At 38.1% G+C, this 23,225-nt stretch overlaps 5 protein-coding genes across 5 annotated transcripts; 2 read left to right on the top strand and 3 right to left on the bottom strand.

Moving 5' to 3' along the window:
- Positions 1-116: 116 nt before the first annotated feature.
- Positions 117-1,310, top strand: LOC128366768 (chemerin-like receptor 1). The gene has a single exon (XM_053327533.1). It carries the CDS (start codon positions 126-128, stop codon positions 1,092-1,094), a length of 969 nt encoding a protein of 322 aa, XP_053183508.1. The 5' UTR covers positions 117-125; the 3' UTR covers positions 1,095-1,310.
- Positions 1,311-3,760: 2,450 nt separating this feature from the next.
- lin37 (lin-37 DREAM MuvB core complex component) lies at positions 3,761-8,697 on the bottom strand. The gene is made up of 10 exons (XM_053327546.1): positions 8,274-8,697; positions 7,764-7,839; positions 7,626-7,676; positions 7,249-7,282; positions 7,119-7,120; positions 6,968-7,053; positions 6,641-6,801; positions 5,863-5,994; positions 5,488-5,561; positions 3,761-4,143 (listed from the first exon to the last, which is right to left on the bottom strand). The coding sequence occupies exons 1-10, from the start codon at positions 8,305-8,307 to the stop codon at positions 4,056-4,058; spliced, it is 738 nt and encodes a 245-aa protein (XP_053183521.1). The 5' UTR covers positions 8,308-8,697; the 3' UTR covers positions 3,761-4,055.
- Positions 8,698-9,340: 643 nt separating this feature from the next.
- Positions 9,341-14,521, top strand: proser3 (proline and serine rich 3). Its single transcript, XM_053327586.1, has 12 exons — positions 9,341-9,460; positions 9,577-9,830; positions 10,058-10,200; positions 10,340-10,422; positions 11,023-11,108; positions 11,188-11,321; positions 11,491-11,720; positions 11,818-12,329; positions 12,415-12,595; positions 13,590-13,761; positions 14,139-14,220; positions 14,395-14,521. The coding sequence occupies exons 1-12, from the start codon at positions 9,341-9,343 to the stop codon at positions 14,444-14,446; spliced, it is 2,049 nt and encodes a 682-aa protein (XP_053183561.1). The 3' UTR covers positions 14,447-14,521.
- Positions 14,522-14,904: 383 nt separating this feature from the next.
- On the bottom strand, positions 14,905-15,939 carry hspb6 (heat shock protein, alpha-crystallin-related, b6). Its single transcript, XM_053327543.1, has 4 exons — positions 15,849-15,939; positions 15,597-15,759; positions 15,154-15,276; positions 14,905-15,057 (listed from the first exon to the last, which is right to left on the bottom strand). The coding sequence occupies exons 2-4, from the start codon at positions 15,750-15,752 to the stop codon at positions 14,914-14,916; spliced, it is 423 nt and encodes a 140-aa protein (XP_053183518.1). The 5' UTR covers positions 15,753-15,759; positions 15,849-15,939; the 3' UTR covers positions 14,905-14,913.
- A 1,651-nt stretch (positions 15,940-17,590) lies between these two features.
- On the bottom strand, positions 17,591-20,819 carry psenen (presenilin enhancer, gamma-secretase subunit). Its single transcript, XM_053327544.1, has 4 exons — positions 20,700-20,819; positions 20,231-20,301; positions 18,709-18,813; positions 17,591-18,232 (listed from the first exon to the last, which is right to left on the bottom strand). Exons 2-4 carry the CDS (start codon positions 20,289-20,291, stop codon positions 18,093-18,095), a joined length of 306 nt encoding a protein of 101 aa, XP_053183519.1. The 5' UTR covers positions 20,292-20,301; positions 20,700-20,819; the 3' UTR covers positions 17,591-18,092.
- Between the last annotated feature and the right edge of the window lie 2,406 nt (positions 20,820-23,225).

The following is a 23,225-nucleotide window of genomic DNA, read 5'->3' as shown; positions in this document are numbered from 1 at the left end:
TTGAATTTAAATTATCTTGTTTTCTCACTATATGTTGCTGGGTGGAGATTGACATTAATAAAGCATTTCTTCTTTATTCATTAGATAACATCACTGTATCTAAACCAGCGGAGACTTTAAGTAAAATGCAAATAGCCTGCCTGGTGATCTACTGTGTGATCTTGATGGTTGGGACAGTGGGCAATGGTCTAGTCATCTATGTGACAGGCTTCAGGATGAAGAGAACAGTCAACTCAGTTTGGTTTCTCAACTTGTCCCTGGCTGACTTCCTTTTTACGGCCTTCCTGATTTTTTCAACCATTGCTCTGTCTCAAGGTTACCACTGGCAATTTGGACTTCTCATGTGCAAGCTCAACACCTTTGTGACTGCAGTCAATATGTTTGCCAGTGTCTTTCTTCTGATGGCCATAAGTCTGGATCGTTGCCTGTCCACCTGTGTAGTGGTATGGGCACAAAACAAACGCACTGTTTGCAAAGCTCAGCTCATAAGTGTTGCTATCTGGTTGACGGCTATGGTCTGCAGCACCCCTTATGCCACTTTTCGCAAACTTTTAGAAAAGAACAACAGTACTTACTGTGTTTATTCTGCGGACATTACACAGAAGTGGATTCTTGTTACTTTTCGTTTTATTATGGCCTTCCTCATCCCATTCCTGGTAATAATGGCCTCTTATGTGGCCATAGGTGTTCGTGCAAGGCGCCTGCAAAGGACAAGGACACGGAGATCTCGCCGAATCATAATTGTTGTCATTCTGGCATTCTTCTTGTGCTGGTTGCCCTTTCATGTTTTTCAATTTTTAGAATTAAAATTTCATGTGAACCCAAAACTCAACATCATTATTATGACTGGAGGTCCTCTGACTGTGTGTCTGGCTTTTCTGAACAGCTGCCTGAACCCCATTCTCTATGTTTTCATGTGTGATGAATTCCAAAAGAAGCTTAAGCAGTCTATATACCATGTCTTTGAGAGCGCCCTGGCAGAGGACCACTTTTCATTTATGTCATCTCGCTCCTTGTCATCACAGTTATCTCGGATTTCTCGGAAGTCTGACTCTGCTGTACCCATGGAGAAGAAGGACAATGTCACTTCTTAATCTTCAAAGAATGCAGAGTAGATGCCACTGATGAGAAAGACACACTGAGCACTGATTAGGAAAAGTAGAGCACAAGTGGAAACTTGTACCTGAAACTGATTCAGATGGTACTCACAGTTAAAAAGAAAAAAGAAAAAAAAAGCTAGAATGTTTTTTTATGTTTAAGTGCCTACTCATGAAATGTCACTCTGACTATCCTGTTACTTTTGTTTAACCTTCCACCTTCATTAAGCATTTAATTTGATTACATCACAGCCTCAGCCTGCCCAGCTTCAGCCTGAACACAGGTCTGATCAGCCAGAAGCACTGAAAACACCTCTGCGGGTATACTGTGACTTTAGCATGTAAATATTAAGCTTTGCGTGACTATGAATATAAAACATTTAAAGTTTTCTTTGTATCATCATAATGTTACTCTCAAGACATCAGATAAAGATTCTCCTATAATTCAGTTGATCAAAAAATATCAGTTGTATGTTTGTTTTATGTTTGTAAGATTTTGTTGCACCAGCTTATTTAACCATGTTTACTGAATTTCTGTCACAAAACATTGACCTTCATTAACTGAACTTTACATATTTCAATACAATAAATAAAAACATTGATAAGCTGTCGATGAGCTGTTCTCTCTCTTTAACACGACAAACATGAGTACACACTACTCACAATATAGGATATCACATGTGCTGTATAAGCCTGACTGCTTATTTGTAAAATGGAAAAATCAGATCATTATCAGATCATATGAAAGTCTACATAAACCGCCCCCCCCCCCACCACCACAATTCTTCGAGGCACGTATTTCATATTAATCCCTATCTACCATGCAAATCACACTATCTTATTGCACACGAGCACTTTCTTCAGTTTATAACTTGCAAAATAGTCACGGAAGTACTGACTTCCTTTGTGAGCATTCTGAATTACACAGTATTAAGCATTAGAAGACAACATACAGTTGAATGCATCAACATTTTGTTCAGTAAACATACTTCCAATGAGGCTATTCACATTAAATGTTCACTACACTTTGGTATTAACTCAAGAAATCCACACATATAAAGAAATCAAAACATTTAAGTCCATAAATAAAGTTGTGTAATAAAGTGGAATGACACAGAAAAAAAAGTTTTAAACACACTAAGAAAAAGCAGTACACCAAGGCAAGGAAAGGCAAGGAACCACCAGAAATCTGTAAGTAGTTAGACAGCAGTTCTCTAAGTTAATATGACTGGTACATATTGATGAGCTATAAAAAGGTTTTTTGTTACCAAGGTGTCACACAAGAGACACCTCATGATGGATTAAAGCAAAGAGCTCTCCCAAGACCTTTGCAACCTGGTTGTTAAAAACATATCAGTGGAACTGACCTTGGAATCTTCCAGTAAGCACCACTAGGGAACATTTGTGGAAGGAACTAGAGATCAGGGCTCACAAGCATGTCCCCTGTAATCTTGTAGATTTAAAGACAATCTGTTTAAAAGAATAGGCCAAAATCACACCTGGGCACTACTGTGGAGTCTGCAAGCAGTCATTACAAGCAAAGACTTCTCCCCTGAGTATTACATACATTTCAGTTAGTGTGTTCAATACTTTTTTCATGTAACTTCATTCATGGACTTTGCAAATTGCCAGAATCCACCGCACCGGACAAAAAGAACCAATCAGAGCCAGGATTGTGTCTGGTGGAGTGTCTGACAGCTGTCAATCACTGCTCCACGCACACAGCCCACACCCCGTTCCTCCTCAGCTCGGTCAAGCTCATATCTCCAAGAGCGGCTTCAGGAGCTAGAGAAAGTAATGGCTCAGCAGCAACCACCGCGCGCACGTCAGCCTCCACTTGGTAGGGGGCGGGGTTTCAGCGAACTCGGCGGGCACGCCCACATCGTTTGGGAACAGAGACAACTTGGAAGTCTAATTTCATTTATTTGGCTATTTTTTTAAATCATTCAAATTTGGCAGGGTGGTTAACACACTTTTCTTTTTTTGTCAGACTCAGAACACATATATATATATTCTCACTTTACATGGACTTTAATATTTCTTTATGTGTGGATTTCTTGAGATAATACCAAAGTTTGGTAAAAATTTCATGTGAATAGCCTAATTGGAAATATATGTTTACTGAGAGTAAATGTTGATGCGTTCAATTCTTATTTCCCCCACTGTAATAAAGCCCCTACAAATACTTAAATGGGCTAGAATCCCTGTGGACTGGTGTGGATGTCAGCTGCTCACTCTATAATCAAATTTCATTGTCATTTCATGTCATTGCTTGACTGCACATCCAATTTGCTGGGGTACAGAGATTAAGTCAGCAACATTACATCAGGGAACATCTGTAAATATGTTGAATAACAGACGGACAAAAATTAAAACTGTAATCTCTATTATGTCTGCAGTTATTGGGGCTTGACTATTTGCTCAACTAGATGCCTGGTGTGCATGTCAAAATATGGAGTCTTACTGAACATCAAATGTTATTTATAGGCTACTTTAATGGACTAAATCAATTCTCTAAGACAAAGACTTCTTTTGTATTTCTTAGTTGCTGTGTTTTCACGTGTGCGGACATTAAAAAAGCAAGTCTGAAAGTAAAAGAACACAATGGACTTAATCAGTGTAACTGTTGAGGATGCACAAGTCACCATGTGTCTTGAAAAATATCACAGAAGAACAGGTTAATTTATTCATTATTCATCTACACAGAATGCATGTGAATAAAAACATTTCCACGTCACACTGGAACACTTTTCTGCTCACAAAATTCCTAAAAACACTTAAACAATTTTTTCTGCAATGCATAGGATATACGGCCTATTTAAGGTTTAACATTCTATTAACGCTTCCCTATAAGTCTTGCTGTGCAGATGGCAGGTGTGTTTAAACAGTGACTGCTCCAGCATGGCTCCTTTCCAACTGTAGAGTCCATTCTGTCTTGAAAAGCTGAAAAGTATTCAGCTAGCGATCATAGAGGTCCTTCATCTCCTTAAGGACCTTGATGCTTTCGCTGTATCTTAACTGGTTCTTGTTGGAGCATTCCTTCCATCTGGAAAAACAAACAAACAAACAAACATCATAGTTCAGCTTAGATTATTCCAAACTTTTTAATATTTCAGTGTCTTGTTTTTCCCCCCACAAATGAAAAGGTCCCCCTCTAGAGAGTACTCTGCTTTAAAAAAAAACTTCTTGCATATTTTCCTACCAAAAAAAAGTTAAATTAAATAATTTAGAATTCTTAAAATTATATCTTTCACTCTCACCGAAAAACCCAGACTCTACAAATATGCAGTAGCAGCTTCAAGTCCCCACATCACATATGAGGAAGTTGTATACTGAAACAGGAGTGGCTTCTCAAACAGTCCTGATGTCATAAAATCTTCAGATTTAAAATAAGCACAGAGAAACTTCACCCTTCAGCAGAAAGATGTCAAAACAGCCTTGTGACATCAGACTTTGTACATACATCATTCTGCACAATGAAGCTCAAACATCAAAGTAAGGTAACAAGTCAACAATGGCTTTCTTGAGTGGAGGGGAACTTTAAACTTGCAAAGACACCCGTAGATTGTACAGCAACAATCCAGATAGGTTGCTGTAAATCAGTTATTTCTACTTGCAAATGAAAATAACTTGTGCTCAACTGAGGCAGTTTTCAATGCAATGCAATTTTATGCCAAAAACTTATGTTTAAACCATTTTTCCAAGATTCTAACTGTGAGAATGCTCACAAAGTGAGGTGTGATACACGGCTATCCAAATTAAATTACCCCTCTATAAAAAGAAACCCCAAAAAACCCTTTCTTTCAACTCTTCTACCATGCTCCAGTATAGCACACAACATGTTTGGGGCACGAGGGATAATATATGAGAGCTACATGACGAATTTAATTTTGTTAACTCATTTTCCCCTGCTATATTATGAGCCCTGTCAGACCCTTACTCGTGATAGCAACATGTCAAGCTGTTTGCAAATGAAACAAATGTGGAACACTAAGAGTTTTGTCTCTGAGATATCTTACATTTTAGTCATTTTAGTTAGTAGTGGGCTTGCTAGAAGCCACAAGTTATATTTTTTTCCACATAGGCCAGCTTTAACACTGCATTGCTTAATTTCTTATAAATTAAATTAAACAACCACTACAGAGACCATATACAGTAAAGTTGTAAGAAAAATGTGAGCATTTATAAAAGTTCTATTTTTACCATTCAGCATGTCTAGCCTGAATGAACCGAATGCTGACTGAAATCAAGTTTGCACCTGGTTATCTGGCAAGTGCTGAACTTTAACATACTGTTTCTGTTCAGAACAGCACAAGAAAAGTAATTCAGTCACTTCTCATCAACAAATAAGAAAGCAAGTGTCTCAAATAGCTTTTCATGAATAACATACTTTTGCCGTATCTTTTTCCAACGTTCCATGTGGTCACATATGAGGGAACCTGGTATAGGAACTGAATCTGTTAACTGTGGAAAGACAAAGTTATAATGTTAAGATTAACTTAGGGTGCACTCACACTAGGCCTGGTTGGCTTGAACCGTACTGGAGCACGATTGTCCCCCAGGCACGGTTCAGCGTTCCGTGCCCGGGAACGGTTTGGAGTGATCACCCTAGTCAAACGAACCAGGCTTCAGGGCTCAAACGTGCTCGGGCACGGCACGGATCGCCTAGTGTGAGTGCGCACTTACACTGGTATAAAATAGATTTGTGCAACCTATTATCACAATGCAAGAAAAACATGATTCACATGTGTATATTATACAGAACCTTGGTAACAGTGGATTTTTCAGTCTGTGGGATCCTTAGATTGATAGGTTCACCAGAGGTGTTCACTGGACAGGAGGTTGGAGGGGGGAGTCTGTACACATTCTGACCTTTACCATTTATCATGTCTGTGACCTGGGAAAACAAAGAAACACAAAAGGTGGAATGCAGTGGAGCGTCATTATGACTCTAGAGTTAGAAAATATTAGTATTTTCTATAAAAGTACTATAATACTCTCATAAATACTTTATTTAAAATTTGTGTTTAAAATTTTCCAATACAAAACAAAAACAAAAACAATCCCCCCAATAAATCTTTTTTTCTCCTTCCACTTACCATTGTTGGTGTTTAGCTATGCACTTATGCCTTTTCTGTTTTATTTGCAGAGGTTATGAGATATCTACTGCAGGGACATCCACCATCTCCATTTAAAAAAGATGGAGATGGAATTGTGTTTATGGTGCTCAAAGCATTGAAAAATGAACACTGAAAAAGACCAAATACGTGCTTCCTCACAAGCTAAAATGCAAGGATACAAATTGAAGCGACGTAATAAGAATAATGGACAAAAACATTTTAATATTGAGCTAGTCAGTTAACCACAGTCAAACTAGGTCACCATAGCTACTGTAAATCCATACTGCACTCTGCCAATGAACAAGCCACTAATCTTTTAAAAGACACTAATTTAAGTTTATAGAGTCATACAGAATTTACATTTGTACTTTTGGACAATTTTGAATGCCACTGACTTTATTCAACATTACTGAATGGCCTCACCTCATCCTCTACAATGTTGTGTGGAGGGCTTGGGGAAGGAGCTGGCTCTCGAACAGAAGGGTTGTTTCTCATCCAGGCACGGCAGATAGGATACAGAGGAGTGCTGTTATTAAACTGAGCCAGATCGACACTGCGATCAAACAACTTGATAATGTAAGCATCTGGCAAATGGAGAAAGAAAGAATACGAAAAGATTAAAAAGAAAAAAAGGTTAAGAACTTTCAGAATTAACAGCAAAGTGATCACAGTAGAGTCACAATTCGGGCAAATACTAGAATGTGATTTCTCACTGTAGTATTTTTAAAAGGCCAAAATTTCCAAGTTTACTTTGTTTATGCTGATTGCTCTCTGGTATCCCTTCATCCATTTCTTTTCTCTTCTTCCGCCGGTGCTGTGGGAATCGTGCTGACGGCCTGGAAAAATACAACAAAGGAGGATTTTGAAACATATCAGAGGGGGAAAAAATCACAGAAGTTACAGCTTCTTGCATAATATTTTTTTTAATCTATTATTTTGTGAGACATGCAACTTGTGTTTTTTTTGTTTTGTTTTGTTTTTTACAGATAAAAGTAATAAGCATGTTTATGAGTTACTGTTAGTCCTAGTACTTGCCTTTTCCCAGCAGATGATGGAGACAAATCCCTGAAGAAAGTAAATGGAATATACAATCTTATCACAAACAGACCTTTGTAATTTGTTTTATATAGAAAAAAAACCTAAGCCATTCATCAACTTCATAGTACATACTACAGTGTGTCAAATTTTCCTAATACACATCAAAAGAGCACAAAATTAGCATCAGCAGGCAGCCAAATGCTGGTAAAATATACAAGTGGCTGTAGATTTGCTTCACTTACAGCCAAAATAACAAGGGTAATCTACTGAATGGCAAGTAAGATTTGGGCATTCACAAGCCATGTGGCCACTGGACAAAAAAAGTTAATTTTGCACTGTGCAAATCAACTTTAAAATCATCCATACTAACTTGTTTAAAGAGTCCACTGATACTTTTCCAGTATCACTCTCACTTTGTTCCCTGTTCAAAACACAAAACAATTAGTATGACTGGAGAGTAATCATGATTATTAGATGGGCTTCAAATATTAATAATAATTGTACTGACTTTTCATTCTCACTCTTCTCTACCAGTCCCTTTAAAACAGCATCCAGTCTGCTGCGAGCACCGCCCCCCTCTAGATCTGTCAAAGGAAACAGTGGGTGCTTTGTGAAACATGAATTGATACTCACTGATACCAAGAAACTGTTTATAATGCAGGTGGATTACATCCTTATCAAAGCTAATTTCAGCCAATGTGACAGGGAAAAAAAGTATAAAATAAAAATCTCAAAATAAAGGCCAGGTATCTCAAAATGATGAATTATCTCAAAATGAGGACATACTAACAAGTCACAAGATACGTCATTATTTTGAGATACTAGACCACTATTTTGACATTGTCTCTCCTTATTTTGAGATAGTATTTCATTATTATGCCAAATCATTGGCGGAAATGGGCTTCCATACATCCTCACTATAACGCCACATGCAATTGCTGAATCAAGGACTCTTGTATCAAATTCATTTTGGGGCTGTGTGACACTTGTGAAAGCTGGTAGGAGGGGAACCACTCACCTGGCCTTTCGGTCTTGATCTTGACGTGATGCATTATCTCCGCACGTTAAATGAACAAACTTTAAAACAACCACAGACACAAGTTCGCCGTCGGTGACCGACACGTCTTTAGGCTAATATCAACTTGTAACTAACGCTACTAAACACTACTAAGTGAAAAAAAAACATCTGTTTACAGGATGTTTGGTTGCTGGTTGTGATTAGGAAACGACCGTTTACCAGACTGTTAGCCCAAACCTTTGGATAATGCTAGTTAGCAAACCCAACCTTATCTACTGTTACCTAATAGAACGGTTATTTGTCAGGTAGTTACCCCTACCGATTTCCGTGCATTTAGTTCAACGATAACACAGTCTGGTCGTTTTATTTAACGTACCGTGACGTTAGCTTGCTAACTTAGCTTTCGACCATAGCCTTTACAACAGACTTTCCTCTTCCGCGCGCTTCCGGTTTCCTATTAGCTGATTCGTACCTATGGATCAAGGATCTTCTACGTGATTGGTGGAATGTCATGTCTATCATATTAATCTCGTTTCCTATTGGCTGTGTGTATTTTAGTAAATAACGATCGGCATAAACAGTGACACTCTTGACTTCACCGACAGACTTATATTTGTCAAAAAAGCAAAGTAAGTTTATGTTTTCAGTCCAAAAAAAGTCGGACTTGTAGGATAGACAGGTCTACAAAAAGCCAACTGTTGCGACTTAATACGCTTTCTTGTGAAGTGTTTGTGGCGTGCAAGCGTTTGATTCCATGGTAACTTTCTTTTGTGGACGTCCAAGTCACATCGGAAGGCCGGAGGATAACGTTTTCTTCATCTTTAAACGTTATATTAAAGTAAGAACTATGTAACCCAGTCAGCCTCACCCGAATGTTTTTGGGTTAGCGGGCTTTGTTAGGTCTAGGCATGAATGAAATCCCACAGCTATAAACTACCTCTACCGAGCATCCTGTCTGTGAATCAACTCTGTCATCCTAAAGCTGTTATGAAACCAGTAAAATCCAGGTAAGATCTGTAGAACACATTTTTATTGTGCCAGAACCAACAGTCATAGTTAATACATGCATGTTTTACATCAGTGCTGTGCTCTCAAGGCAGAGTCCTTTCCAACCAGCATCTTCAGTGGTGAAGACAAATCACCAGCCTTCCCGCACCCAATCCCTGTCAAAGAAAAAGAAAAAAATTGTAAGTTTTAAAGGAAACTTTATATATGCACTGCAAGGCATGTTTGATTATGCACATCGTATTCACATGTTACAAAGTCAATCACCAACACCCCAGTCTTTTTTGCTTTATTGTAGGCTTTGAGTCCCATACGTTCAAACTGGCGAGACAGTCCACAAGGATGCACATTAGAGAAACCTAACCACCATTTGGCTGCCATAGATGGACAATCTACTTTTGCAGAGTCTTGGGTTTCCACTGGCAGCGGATCCCCTCCTTCTAACGCAACAGTAGCCTCATCTGGCATGGAAATACCCAAACAGTCTGCAAGAGCAGGGAAATCCACTGTGTCCTCTGAGCAAGGACATCAGCAGGATTCAGTACTGGCCAAGTATGCTTTAGTTTAGACCTCACTTTCAAATGTAACAGTGCCTATGCCCTATCCTTTTGCAACTTTTTTTTGCACCAAAAACATGCAAAGCTGCATATTATAAGTCACTACTTAACATGACAATCAATGTCATGGTAACTATGAGGTGAAGTCTGGAACATACATAGCATGTCAGTAGCAGTAGTTTATTTTTCTCTTTGACTTTGCATTGACCTTCACTCTGCCAGGTACATGGAACGTTTTCGCCATGGTCAGCCACAGAGCCGAGAGGACCGCCAGCAAATGGCTTCTGACATCGGAGAGGACCTGCCATTTTGGTGGATGTCACCTTCATCTTTACCCCCCAGTTCAACCCCAACTAAAGCAACAGGCAAATATACATTGACACTTATTGCAAATGTACTGGTTTTCAGTGTAGATGGTTATAATAAATGTCATGACCTCCTACATTCTTGTGAAAAGGCAACCTGTATGGTTAAATCCTTCTGTGAAATCTCTTCCTCTAAAAGATGACCACGGGCCTGCCATTTTCAGCCCAGCTGGACATAGTCGACTTGACAGAACCCCTTCCCCATGCAGAGGACCCCATAGCGTAAGTTTATTTGCTGAAAAAGGATTGAGTGCACAATATAGGCTGTTATTATGTTTTTTTTCCTCAACTGAACAATAATGATACCACAATAATCGTATATTGTTTTAGGAGGCTTTCAAAATGTGCCAAAATACATATTTATTCCATAAAAACACAATATTTTTCATGCTCTATTAATACTCTTGGTGTTATGGATTTGTAGGTCTGCATGCTGCACTGGTTTATGTCAGGTTTGTCAGAACAGACCCCTTATTCCGACTAAGTGTGCATATAAACATTTACATTTCAGCACCACACTACAAGTCCATTTTGGAAGCTTCTGTGTTTACTAAAAGCCTGGGAAGCCATTGTTTATGTCCCTGTTTTTTTATACATTTATGGCTTGTTCTATGAGCTCCTGTCAAATGCATCATCCTCACTAAATTATAAAAGAACCTCGGTATATTTGTTAGCAAGATGAGACCAATCAATATGACTGATTTGATTTTTTTAAACTCAAATGCTGCAAATGAAACTATCTAGTTTTCTTCATTTACTCAGTATTGTGAAGTGCAAATTTGTAGCATTTTCAGTGTTCTGCCTGTTGTCTCTGTGTCTCAGATTTTATCAGACACCTCACAAGGTGAATGTGATGACACAGAGATACTACACCTTCAAGAGAGGGCCAGCAGACTTCTGCAGAGAGGGTATGAAGACCAGCTAGTTACACTAATGATAGATGAATTCATTCTTTCTGCTGTATGTAACCTGTTGTCTTTCCAACAGTGATTGTGCTCTCAGTGACAGATCTATCCTGGTCAGCTCAGAAGGCCTGGCATGCTCAGATTTCTCTTCTCCAATCAGCATAGATGAACCAGTACAACGACCTTTGATTCCTAGTTTAATAAAATCTACAACTGGTGAGGTTATGAATATTTAAAAGTATTTTGATGATAGGTTCTAAGTATTTTTATTTTTTATAAGTGTAAACCTGCAGAATGTTGTTCTTTCTCATGAAATGTTTTGCCTCATTTGAAACTCTGTTGCTGTGTCAGTGTTATTGTGCTGTGTGTTTATTATAATTTACAGTGAAGACCGGGCCAGATTTCATGTCCTCCCAAAAACCCCCTGACTTTCCTTCTTTGGTGCCCCCCACATGCCCAGAAGAGGACATCCTGTTCCAGTGGCGTTTAAGGAGAAAGATGGAGCAGGCCAGGGAATGTTCCCAGCCCCAGCAACACTCTGGTCTTCATGGATCCACATTTAGCTGGCAGGGCCCCGGTGTACGCTATCCGTTAGCCAATGCACAGGCTTACAAGGTTGGAGTCATAGTGTTTGATCATTTCACTGTATTCTTATTCAGGATTTACAGAATAATTTCTACTTTCCCTGTCCTTTCTTCATTTGTCACAACAGCAAAGTCATAAACCTCCTGAACCCTCACACTCACACATCACTCCTCCTCAGCCAATAACCAAAGACACTCATGGACTCTGTCCCCCAGCCTCAGGCCCACCTTCCTTCCCTGCCTTTGCTGCCTCTTGCTCTTCAGTCTCTCAGCCCCATGCTATCGCCCATGTCCCTGCCCACATGCATTTACTCTGTGATGTTTTGCCATGTCCCATCCAATCATCTCATGCTGGCAAGCAACAAAGCATTTCACAGAGGTCGGATGAGTTTCCGACCAAAGTTGCCCCAAAAAAGACCCAAAACTCTGGAAAGTCAAAGGAAACCTCAGTGGATGAGCACATTCATAAACATAATCCATCCCCACCACCTGCTTCATCTGCAGCTGTGCAAGGAGAGTGTACACCTAGTCCCCACAAAATAACTGAGAGGAATAAGAAAGAGAAAGCTCAAACAAAGGACTTGGAGAGGAATGAGAAGAAGACAGCGGTGGCCATCAGAAAGCAGAAGAAATTATCCAGGTAAACAATTAAAACATTCCAACAGTGCACTAAGTTCAAGTCTGAATGCTTAATATACATATATTATACCTATATTTTTCTGCAGATGCACTGTGGATAGTAAATATACTGACGGGCTGAGCTCCACAAATAGAAGTTCTTCGCATCAAAGAGTTTCCAAAAAGGTCATGTCATGGACAGAGCAGCATCAACAGGAGTTTTCCAGTGAGAGCTGTACTGACGCTCATGCACCGCCACCATCTCCAATCCACTGTGCCTTGGGACAGGTCAGTATGTAGTTTGACTCATTCACATGTACAGGGAAACAGTAGCTTCATAGTTCAGATACCATACATTTACTGGTGATCCATTTTTTATTTAGTGATAAACGTGCAAAGTATTATTTCCTGCTGTACAGTTGGAGGGTAACATGTTAGGTAAGTAGGAACTAGATTGATAGACAAAAATTAAGGTTGGAAAATAAGAATTTGTGGGCAAATTCTTTTTATTTACTGACACAATCACATTTCTGTATAGTAGTTATTATATCCCTGAAACCAGAAATGTGTCTGTGTGAGTTGCACACCTGCAAATTGTCTGGTTTGCTGCTTAAATGAAGAAGGAATTTATGTCATATATCCTTTGAACAGATTAGGTTCTTGTAGTTTTGACAAAATTGACGCACTGACAGGTAAAAGTAACACTGGTGCTCAGGTAATTTTCTTTGCAACACAGTAAAAGTAGAAATATAGCAATGCAATGTAAGTCCAGCATTGAAAATTGAAGTAAAATTGAGGAGGTGTTAGTAGTAAAATGTATCTTATCATTAAAGGTAAAATTACTCATTAACCTGTTGATGCATTCATGTGTAAAGCAGTATGTAATTGTTGTCATTGGTTAAGGCGGATTTCATTTCAAATACTTTCATACACTGTTCAGTATATTTACTTATATAACTGTGCCACATTTTATGAGCTAATATGTTTTGTATGTCTCTCAAAAATGATTTTGATGTGAGGTTGCACGAAATGAAAATAAAAACCTGGTTTCATTGATGTGACAGCATTGGATAAATACAAGTTAAAAATGACCAGCAGTATTTGTGATGAGCTGAAAGACATCAGTTTGTGGCTGCTCAAAATACAATTGTTCATCAAGTTTTATAAATCTTGGAATCATGCTTGGTCACTTGGGATGATTATAAAATCCAATCTCTCACTTGTCATTATGATAATCAAACACTGCATTAACCGGCAGGATGTTCTCATTGGGCGTTGACAGGTTGTTTCAGAGGTATTGTTCCCTGCAGTGGATTCATCTCCTGCACAAACGACTCCTGTCTTGTCAGTTTCACCTCCATCCACAGTGTCTGCACCTCCACAATCCTCAGTTCCTCCTTGCAATGCACACAACTCTATGGAGGTCATTTCACAGCTGCTGCAAGAAGCTGAAGGTGAGCTTATGGCAGCAAAGAGCACCAACCTTTACCCTGTGGTTAATTGTGGGGAATATATGTGGACCTATGAATAGCTGCCACTCCCAACATTCCAAAGGAGTTTAGTTCGAAACCCCTAGACCTAGAACTTTCCATCTTTCCTAAGCATGCTGTTTGTATGTGAATATGTAACATTTGTGATCCATGTTGAAGTTTCACTGCTGCCGGGTGCCGTATAGTCATTACTACCTACTAAACCAGAACAAAACAATATGTTACAAAACGGTAACATGTTGTCTTGGTCCTCTTTAAGTGCATGCTGATAACATTTTAATATCTGCCTTTTCCTTGTCTGCTAATTTCCACTTACCTTACATTTTTTTTTAAATTTCCAGATTCAGATGGAAAAGAGTTTGAAGATGACCCTTTATTACAAGTCCTTCGCAAACAGAGAAAATGGGTGAAGGAGCAAATCAGGTAAACTGTCAGTTGTGTAATACCATACACAAGATTTATGGAAAATGATGCAGCTTGTAAAAGGCTGATCATTTTGCGATGCTAATGAAATTCAGCTCTCACAATTTTATAAGAATGTTCTCAATAAAGCCTCTCAAACTCCAGAAAAGTAATCTACTGTATTTTTCTTTTCAGTGAAGTGGACTCTATGTTGGATGAAGTCCTGGATGAGCAACAAGTTACTTGAACTTTGTCAACACAAACTTGACGCATTAGATTTTTTTATTTTATAAAGACATCATTTATTTGAACATTTTTGAAGATATATTTCCACATTAAACACTTTGGAGTTACATTTGTGTGCATAATCAATCACAATCACAATACAGTGCATTTTACAAAAGTTGCACAAAATGAAGCAGCAGTTTGAATTGTTTGAACACATTATTTACAAAGACTTGTTCCTTGAAACATTATGTAAGATGGGTGAGTCATGGCGGAGTAGTATATACAAACCTCAGAGAGCAGGGAATATTCGAATAGTGCCAGGAACATAACTAATGTGTGTTTTGGCACAGACTGAGTGTTGCTGTGACTGTAGGAGCCTGAAGTTATTTCTGTTTGTGTCTATGTGCCGATGCAGGTGTGTTGAACTTGTTTTTACACAGAATGAAGATGGTAGAGATTTGCATGATTGCCGTTAATGTGTTGAGGTCAGTTCTCGATTTGCAGCATGGGTGCAGATATGATAAGGATGCCTTCTGGAGAAACCGCAGATTCCAAAGCCATGGTATCCACTCCCTTTGGGATTCGGTAACGCCGGTTAAACTGCCGTGTTGTCAACCCAGGACCATCCTTCTAACGAAACAGAGAGATGAAAATATGTTGTAGGAGATGGTTCATAGCTATTGTAAATAACCCCAAAAACAGTGATGTTCCCTGTAAGATACCAACCTTTTTTTCTTCATGCTTTCCTTGCACTTCCACAAAATCTCCTGTAACTTTGACCAGAAGGTCCTTTGGGTTAAAGTGCTTAACATCAACCTGGACTGTAAATCCACTGTCATCACAGGTCACCTACCAACATAAAATAAAACACATTATTATAAAAATGTTTAGGGCTTTTACAGGGCTTTTAACTCCCTCTAATGGTCTTCATCCTAAGATCGTAAAATGCTTCAGAGGACATAAAGTCAAAATATGCTTTTTAGATTTGAAAATAAGGGGACTATTTTTTGAATTTGAGTGGATCTCAACATGTTGAACAATTTATCACTGTAAAAAGAAATAAAATAATATAATATAAAATAATACAGACAAAATGGGTTGCTATCAATACAAATAACTTCCTTTTAACATGTGCATAGTGCCTAGCTTAGTGAATTAAAGTGACTTACCTCTGCAGAGCTGGTGTTGTCAGTCTCTGGAACTAGTAATTTCGGGGACCAGTTATATTGTCCATAACTCCCATTCAGCCGAGGAATAAGAGGTGGTAAAACCTTCTCCCATGGGATGCCACCAACAGGGAGAGAGGGTGGCAGAATGAAGTCCATTTCAGATCTGATCAGAGGAAATTTGAAAAAGTAAAATAAAACAGCAGTTGAGACCACAACAAGTCAGCCTACAAGTTAACAGTGAACACAGCTTACCCTCTGATTGAATTTCCTGACCAAATGAGTAAAGTGTAAAGGCAAAGGACAGCCCCTGCTCAACTGCGTGTGTTCCTTGTTAAGTCCTGAATGAGGCACAGTGAGAGGTAGAGATGAACTAACGCCAGTCTGTCTGACTCTGAGCTCGTCTCCCTCTGGTGCTGAGTGACTGTTATAGTCTGTGTTTTATACTATGCTGGAGTTGCATAATGAGTTGGGAATTCATACTGACTGGGACACCTTGCTTCTGTTATGTTCTAGACTTATGCGTACCCTTGGGTGTTCAGGCAGCTAGGGCCGTATAGGAATGTGAGGATAAAGAGTGTTTTGTTTTGGGAGTGATGCAGCTGTTGCTGGCTTTGGCAATTAACGTGTCTATTGGCTGTTATCAACATAAATGTGGTCAACAGTTTATTCCGAGGGGGTTGATGGCACCTTTAAGTACGCACTGTTCAGGTGTAGTCATCAGACCCGATAAGAACTGTAAAGGCCAGTTGCCAGAGGAAGGTCTATCCAAAAATAAGTTCAAAAGACGGTGTTGACCCTTGTGAGCTGATGTCAAGACAGGCAGTGACAGCAGGGACGTTCTGAGCACATGCCGGTGCACGTGTGCCACCAATGAGCCACTTCCCCTTCATCAGTCACCCATAACAGGGTCCATAATGAAGTAACTGTAGCAGTACCACTATGTGGAAGTACTCCATTACAGGTAAAAATCCGGTATTCAAAATCTTAGTACTTAAGTATCATCAGCACAATATAGGTATCAAGGTATCATAGGTTAAAATCATAATACCAAAAATATGAATTTGTGAGTGACATCATCATCATTATTGTTATTGTTATTATCATATCATCATTTTATTATTACTGATGCATTAATGTGTAGCCTATGTGTAGCATTTTAAGGGTGTGGCAAACTTTGGTAGAGACAGTTTCAACTTTATATTTTACACATGACATATTTTATGACTGAATGTTGTGTGTATGTAAAACCTTTCTTAATAAAATAATTACTAACTACAGTTAAATAGTTTAAATAATGACTTATGAATATTGGGAAGTGAGCAGCACAGAACTGTCTTAATATAGTGACATAAAGTGTTTGAAGTGCCATAAAACCAGAGCCAGGTATATTACCTAGTACATTTGTTTGTCACAGAATTATATTTAGAAACTTGAGGAAATGTCACCTTTCACCACTGCAGTCTGAATACTCCCCCCCCCACATAACACACGTGGAAACAATACACTATTAAAGGCCCCTTATTACATAATTCACTTCCTATAAATCAGTTTTATCTAGTGAGACCCTGCATCATGACATGTACTGTTGGTGTTGATATTTCTGACTTGTTCTTGGCACACTGCAGTGAAGTCAACAGATATGTACGGGCACATGTTCTTCCTGTTAGTAATGTGGAACCTGTCACTTAAGCTTTGACTGGAGTGACTAAAAATGGCTCTGATTATGTTGTGACTCATATAGGATGATCGGGAAGTGGAGACATTTGGAGGGATTAAGTTACTGGGTTTCACAACAGGCGCCACTGATAGTCCAGACAATGGGACTTCTGTTATTACTATCTGTAATTCAGAATAATTGGAGATATGTGGAGAAAATAGCCCACTGATGAGTCACCATACAAAATGTACATACTGATTTATAGATTTTAAAAGGATAATAATATTCCAATATCTGTCTATCAGTCTTTCTTGCCAGAAATAAACAAAGAAACATTGCATTTTTTATTTTATTTGTCATTCATAGTAAAAAGTGTGGGGTGTACAGTCACACAAAGACCACAATGAACAGTTTAAGAAAAGCAGTATCATTTACAACACTTTAAAATCAAAAGGGAAAAAAACTGTTTGCTGTATCTTTAGTTCAATGTTTTAAACAAACCTCTCACCTGCACCAGCTTTGTCATTAGTTACTGTTAGATACTGTACATGACAGTTAACATGATCTGCTACACAAGATTAATTAGCCTACACTAAGACCAAATAACTTTCTCAAATACCTTCTTGAGAAGAAACATAAAAAAAAAGTATTTTCTAGTCCTACAGCATTGATCTTTTATAGACATAAGGGACAACTCTGTTAATGCGTTATTCAGCCATTGAATTTAGCTCCAGAGACCAAAAGAGCCATCAAAATCTTCATCAACAATTCAAGAAATATTTTTTGGCCCATTATAAAGAATCATTAGTTAGTTTCAAGACTTTTCATCAAAAAATGTCTCAAGGAATGCCAAGTGGGATTGTGAAGGAGAGGTAATCTCCCACCTCCCCCCATTCTGCTCGGAAGTGCTGGAAAATTGTTATCCATGTGGTGAGCACTGCTACCCATAGCAGCAACCCCAGTGCTGAACGCTTCACATCTAGATAAAAAAACAAAGAACACACACACACACACACATAAAACAGTTAGTTGACACATTGTTATAACAACTGTTAGGCTGGAATATAATTCACCTACATTATGTTCTTGGCATAAAGCCTTCTTTGCAGAGTACAGCCCATCAATTTGTAAATGCATGTGCTAGTGCCAATAGTTGCCGTCTTGTATTTAGGAGAACTGCAAAGCTGTTCTAACGTCTTCACAGCAGGCAGACCAGTGGTTTCAAACTCTTTACTGCAATGCTACCTTTGAAAGTCACAAGCATTTTAAATAAACTGCAACAATACTGGGGAAACAAGTCATCAAAGGCACCTGGATATATTGTATTGCGATAACGTCTCACATTGTGATAAATCCACACTATACTTGTACGTGTTACATTTTGCATTAAAACTAAGTTAGTGCCATGTGCATTTTTAAAACATCACAAGTTAAATTGGCCTTTTAAACACTCACAGGCTTTTATCTGGAGTTGTTCAGTGTAGGCTGGCTTTACAAAAGCCTCCCGAAAAAACCACACAACGTTGACGAGCCACAGGAATGGTAGAAATGCAAAGCCACCTAAGAGAGACAGAAAAAACACAACACTTTAACCTTTAGTACAACTGAATTCATATTTAGGCAAATCTATTCAAGCTTTATTATATAATGCTCCCAGTGACTGAAATATTGGTAAACTATCTTCCTCCTCACTTAAATGCATCTTTATAGAGGCAGGTGTAACACTACTATCCTGTATGCGGAATTTACAAACCAATATGGAGGAGATAAAATTAAGTATCACAGTTTGTAGCCACACACACACACACACACACACACCAACCCTTGAATGATTGAATGAGTAGGTGTGTCCAAACTTTTGACTGGTACTGTATTTTCTACTTCAAACTAAAAAATAATAATTTCAACACAATCTTTTTTTTATGTTACAACAAAATATTTTTCATTATAATATTTCTATATTGAGGGAGGTGATACTATGAATATATATATTTTCTCATTATTACTTGATGCTGAATTATACCATTTGAATAAGAAACTTTTTTTGTTCATGCCACTTTATCTTGTTATATCAGAAAAAAGCTACTAGTTGACAAAATCATTGTATCTTTTTATATTATATGATGATTTATCTGATTAAAACAAGGAACTTGTTCTCAAAATAAAGTTTTTTTGTTATAGCAAAAAAAAAGATCTTGTCAATGTCTAGAGACACTGCAGCGTAAAGCAAATGTCACATGATTGATCAATATTACATAAACTGATGTAGACATGTGGTGAGATGTATTTAAGTGTCATGGCTGTGGCTGCTGTCATTTAAGCCAATGCATAAAATTGTTGTGTGTGGGTTTGGTATCAGATTATGTTGCTGATTTAATACAATTTAGCACTTGTTAAGATGTTAGTCAAACAAAAACATACCACCCCTATCCTCCTTCTTCCACCCTGAGAGCATAAACCCAAATGAGTTTATATCTCTCTGAGACTGTGTAGGACGCTGTTAGCAAACTTAGCAAACCCCTTAGTGGTGTCCGGTACACACACAGTACTGAATACACCTAAACACTGGTCCAGACTCAACACTGCTTGGGTATAATTTGGCAAATAGTTTTTAATCTGCACAAAAACATAACTATAGCTCATAACTGACTTTTTTTTTTAAACAACAAAAACCTAAGTGTAATTGTGAGTGTAACTGTCTGTCTGTATCCTATGTGGTAGCCCTGTGATAGACTGATTACAGTACCTGTCGCCTACTTTGAGCTGCACAGGATAAGCAGGTGTAAAAGGGTGGATGGAGAGATGAAGCTGTGTCTCTGTCTCATCCCAACTGTTAAATCATATTTAAGTAATTGTGATTTTTTTTAAAAGATATAAGCTACAATATCATCTCTGTGTCTTTTAGGATACGTTGATTTTGTGGAATAACACTGTGTACAATATCTATGTGTGGGATCCATTTTTAAAGTACTCTCACCTAAATAATATTTTCGGCACAAGCTAAGTTTCTCCTCATTGGGCAGTCGTTCCAGGTTCATGGTGACTTTCCTGTTGGCAGACAAAGATCAAAGAAAGATTACAGCACATAACGAGATGGACACAGTAGCCCAAAATACATGAGGCTTTTGGTGAAAGGGTGATGCTGCTAGGTTAGTCATGTCTAAGACTGGGAAAAGATTGCTCTGTCTTTGGCCTGGGCGTGCCTGGAAAGAACGGACGAAATTTACGTAAAATTCAATGAATATAAAGCAGTATTTTAAGGCTTTGTTGACCTGGTTTGTACAGTCATATGACACAAAATTCACCTCAGGCTAACAATAGCACTTCGTTAGCTTCCGACTACTTTGGCTACAAACAGCCGTAATTACATCCGCCTACTTTTTTACCGTTTATAGTGTGTCTGAGTGGGGAAAAACACTAACTTACACATCAATGTGATCATTTACCTGGTATTAAAGAGGCCAACAGTCAGGGAGTCGTCGTTAATTAAATGGCAACAATTGGACAACACTTCCTACTTCTTCTTCTCCGGAATCATGCTCCTAACTCTTCTTCATCTATATTTTTATGGCAAGCACAAACTAATGCTGTATACCGCCACCTACTGTACCAAAGTGAAATTATGCGTTCATGTACGTTTTTAAAGTTGAAATTAGATGGATCTTGATTATAGATTATAATCAAAGCCATCCATTTTTCCTCGTCTGCTCCAATATTCGTCTTTAACAATATTTTAATAGCAAACGCCATTCCAATCTAAAGTCCCGACTCTGTCTCTTTCCACGCATGCCATGTGTGACAAAATAAACCTCCACTTAACATCCTATTTGTTTTTCATGAAAGCACGGGCAAAAGTGTGTTTATTTTGTCACATGTACTGTTCCCAAAGTCGAGAATGAAATCATTTACATCGTTTTCTTACTGTAAAGCTCAAGTTTGTGGAACACTTTTGTATAGGCCTACAACTAAAAATGTAATCAAGCGTTGAGGCCAAGACCCCAGCCTGATTATCAGATTGAATCGCTATTTCAATTGCTTAACAAATCAGTCATGTTGTCAGCTTTTCAGAGGAATCATGCCTCTTGGTATTGAACAAACAATAGGCTCCATGTTCTGTATTTTATAGTATTCCCTACCTAATGTCTTTATCCTATATTCCACCAAATTCAAATTATTATTGAAGACATTTTGCTCCATTTCGACTTTAATATGCTATTTCCTGTGGTCTAAATCACTGGCTTTTTCTTATTCTGCAGCATTATTTTCTTCAGTTATTAGCCTACAATAGTTGCAACTGCTTCTATAGTTTTTGGCAACACTGATGTGAGGGTGTGAACCACATCCAGTTGCTGAGTATTTCTGCTGCTTCCTCTCCTTCTTCATCATCAGCTTCTTCTGGTGACATTAAAGACACATACTGCCATCTGCTGTGTAGAAATGTGTACAGCAGACCATTAAATGATGGATGTGGCCTTATGCAGTAAATCATAAAATCACGTATTATAAATTCTGTAGTATTGTGTGTCTTTATTATCTGCCTCTAAATCCAATCCAATTCTTTCTTTCAGATGTCCTCTGTGGATGTTTTAATTGATGATTAAGCCTTTCCCTCTCTGATCATGCTAAACTGATTCTTCTTCTGGCTTGATAATAAGCCAGTCATTTTTTCACTAAGTGATTATGTATGCTATTTACATAATGCAAGACTATTGAAACTCTTCTATTCCCAATTATGATAGAATTATATGCTCTCTTGTCAGCTATGCAATAAATTATGCCATCAAGGAAGCTATTATCAATTCTGTTGACACTGTTTTAGAGAGGTGCTGATTTATAATTCTGTTTGGTTTGGAGGTTGTTATTTGTGGTGTTATTGAGAGGTGTTTTTAATATTGCGTTTACATTCAATAATGTAAATGGGATAGACCTTAAATTTTATTAAACAACAAAAACTGACATAATACCAATGTTATTATTGTTGTTACTACCAGTAACAGCAACAGTGTTTTCAGGAGTCTTTTCTAATTCGACTTTTTCCGCTTTTATTGCCTGTTACAAAAGCTTTAGGTCAAAAGATGTATTATATTGTGTATTATGAGAACACGCCTGGAAAGTTTGCAGCATCTATTTTATTCAGCGACTATTTAACGAATGTGTTGGATATCAAATTTGGCTGAACATTTTTAAACTGCATACAAGGCAGCCTTGGCATTTTAATATGTGGGATACACCTAAACCTAGTTGGTTTTTTTATGTGATTATATTTTAGCTACTTTTTTTCTCCTTGGCCTTTGACACCTAGTAAGATGTCAACTTTATCTTTTTTACTCATGTTGTATGTCTTTTAATTTATTTTTGTATTTTATATGTAATTTTGGGCCTCGTGAGCTGTTATGTCTCTTATTTATTCTTCTGTACAGCACTTTGGTCAACTTTGGTTGTGTTAAAGTGCTTAACAAATAAAGTTGGATTGGATTGGATACAAGGAATTTGTCTCTATTGTGGTATAAAAATGGTTTAAAAAAAGAAAAGAAAAGAAAAGACAAAGAAAAAGGACGTTGCTTTATATACATATAATATCGTTATGTAAGTAAGTGACATGTTGCACATTTTGTATTTTAAACTAAATAAGTATGTGTAAGTGCAGTGGGTATTATGTGTTACTGGGTAATTGCACAGAGTGCCTGAGTTAACCGAGTATAGTAAGTGAATAAAGTTGTCATCAGATGAACTCAGTCAATAATGTTTGATTCAAGTGGCATTAAATGAGACTGATTATTTCTACAGTTCTGAATGGAGACTAGACTTGTAAGATAATCACCCGATCTGCCTCCCCCTCTCGTTTAGAGTCATACCAAGAACAAAAACTCCCTTTCCCTTGTGGCATTGCGGCTCCCCCCTCCCATCTCGCGCCTTCCCTCTTGTCTCTCCTCGAGCTGCTAGCCGTCGCTGTGTGTGTTGTTGTTGAAGCA

This window comes from Scomber japonicus, chromosome 10, assembly GCF_027409825.1.
Source record: "Scomber japonicus isolate fScoJap1 chromosome 10, fScoJap1.pri, whole genome shotgun sequence".
NCBI lineage: Eukaryota > Metazoa > Chordata > Actinopteri > Scombriformes > Scombridae > Scomber > Scomber japonicus.
This window is presented reverse-complemented; position numbering and strand designations above follow the sequence as displayed.

Excerpts from the sequence above, each read along its gene's own strand:
- lin37 (XM_053327546.1), bottom strand. The coding sequence starts at position 8,307 with ATGCATCACGTCAAGATCAAGACCGAAAGGCCAG. Across the intron at positions 7,283-7,625 it reads TCAGTGGACTCTTTAAACAA|GGATTTGTCTCCATCATCTG; the intron begins GTTAGTATGGAT and ends TACTTTCTTCAG. Across the intron at positions 5,995-6,640 it reads ACAACATTGTAGAGGATGAG|GTCACAGACATGATAAATGG; the intron begins GTGAGGCCATTC and ends TTGTTTTCCCAG.
- proser3 (XM_053327586.1), top strand. The coding sequence starts at position 9,341 with ATGTTTTACATCAGTGCTGTGCTCTCAAGGCAGAGTCCTTTCCAACCA. Across the intron at positions 11,322-11,490 it reads TTTAATAAAATCTACAACTG|TGAAGACCGGGCCAGATTTC; the intron begins GTGAGGTTATGA and ends TATAATTTACAG. Across the intron at positions 11,721-11,817 it reads CCAATGCACAGGCTTACAAG|CAAAGTCATAAACCTCCTGA; the intron begins GTTGGAGTCATA and ends TTGTCACAACAG.
- psenen (XM_053327544.1), bottom strand. The coding sequence starts at position 20,291 with ATGAACCTGGAACGACTGCCCAATGAGGAGAAACTTAGCTTGTGCCGA. Across the intron at positions 18,814-20,230 it reads GTGCCGAAAATATTATTTAG|GTGGCTTTGCATTTCTACCA; the intron begins GTGAGAGTACTT and ends TGTCTCTCTTAG. Across the intron at positions 18,233-18,708 it reads ACAACTCCAGATAAAAGCCT|ATGTGAAGCGTTCAGCACTG; the intron begins GTGAGTGTTTAA and ends TTTTTTATCTAG.
- hspb6 (XM_053327543.1), bottom strand. The coding sequence starts at position 15,752 with ATGGACTTCATTCTGCCACCCTCTCTCCCTGTTGGTGGCATCCCATGG. Across the intron at positions 15,277-15,596 it reads ACAACACCAGCTCTGCAGAG|GTGACCTGTGATGACAGTGG; the intron begins GTAAGTCACTTT and ends TTATGTTGGTAG. Across the intron at positions 15,058-15,153 it reads GAAAGCATGAAGAAAAAAAG|AAGGATGGTCCTGGGTTGAC; the intron begins GTTGGTATCTTA and ends CTGTTTCGTTAG.
- LOC128366768 (XM_053327533.1), top strand. The coding sequence starts at position 126 with ATGCAAATAGCCTGCCTGGTGATCTACTGTGTGATCTTGATGGTTGGG.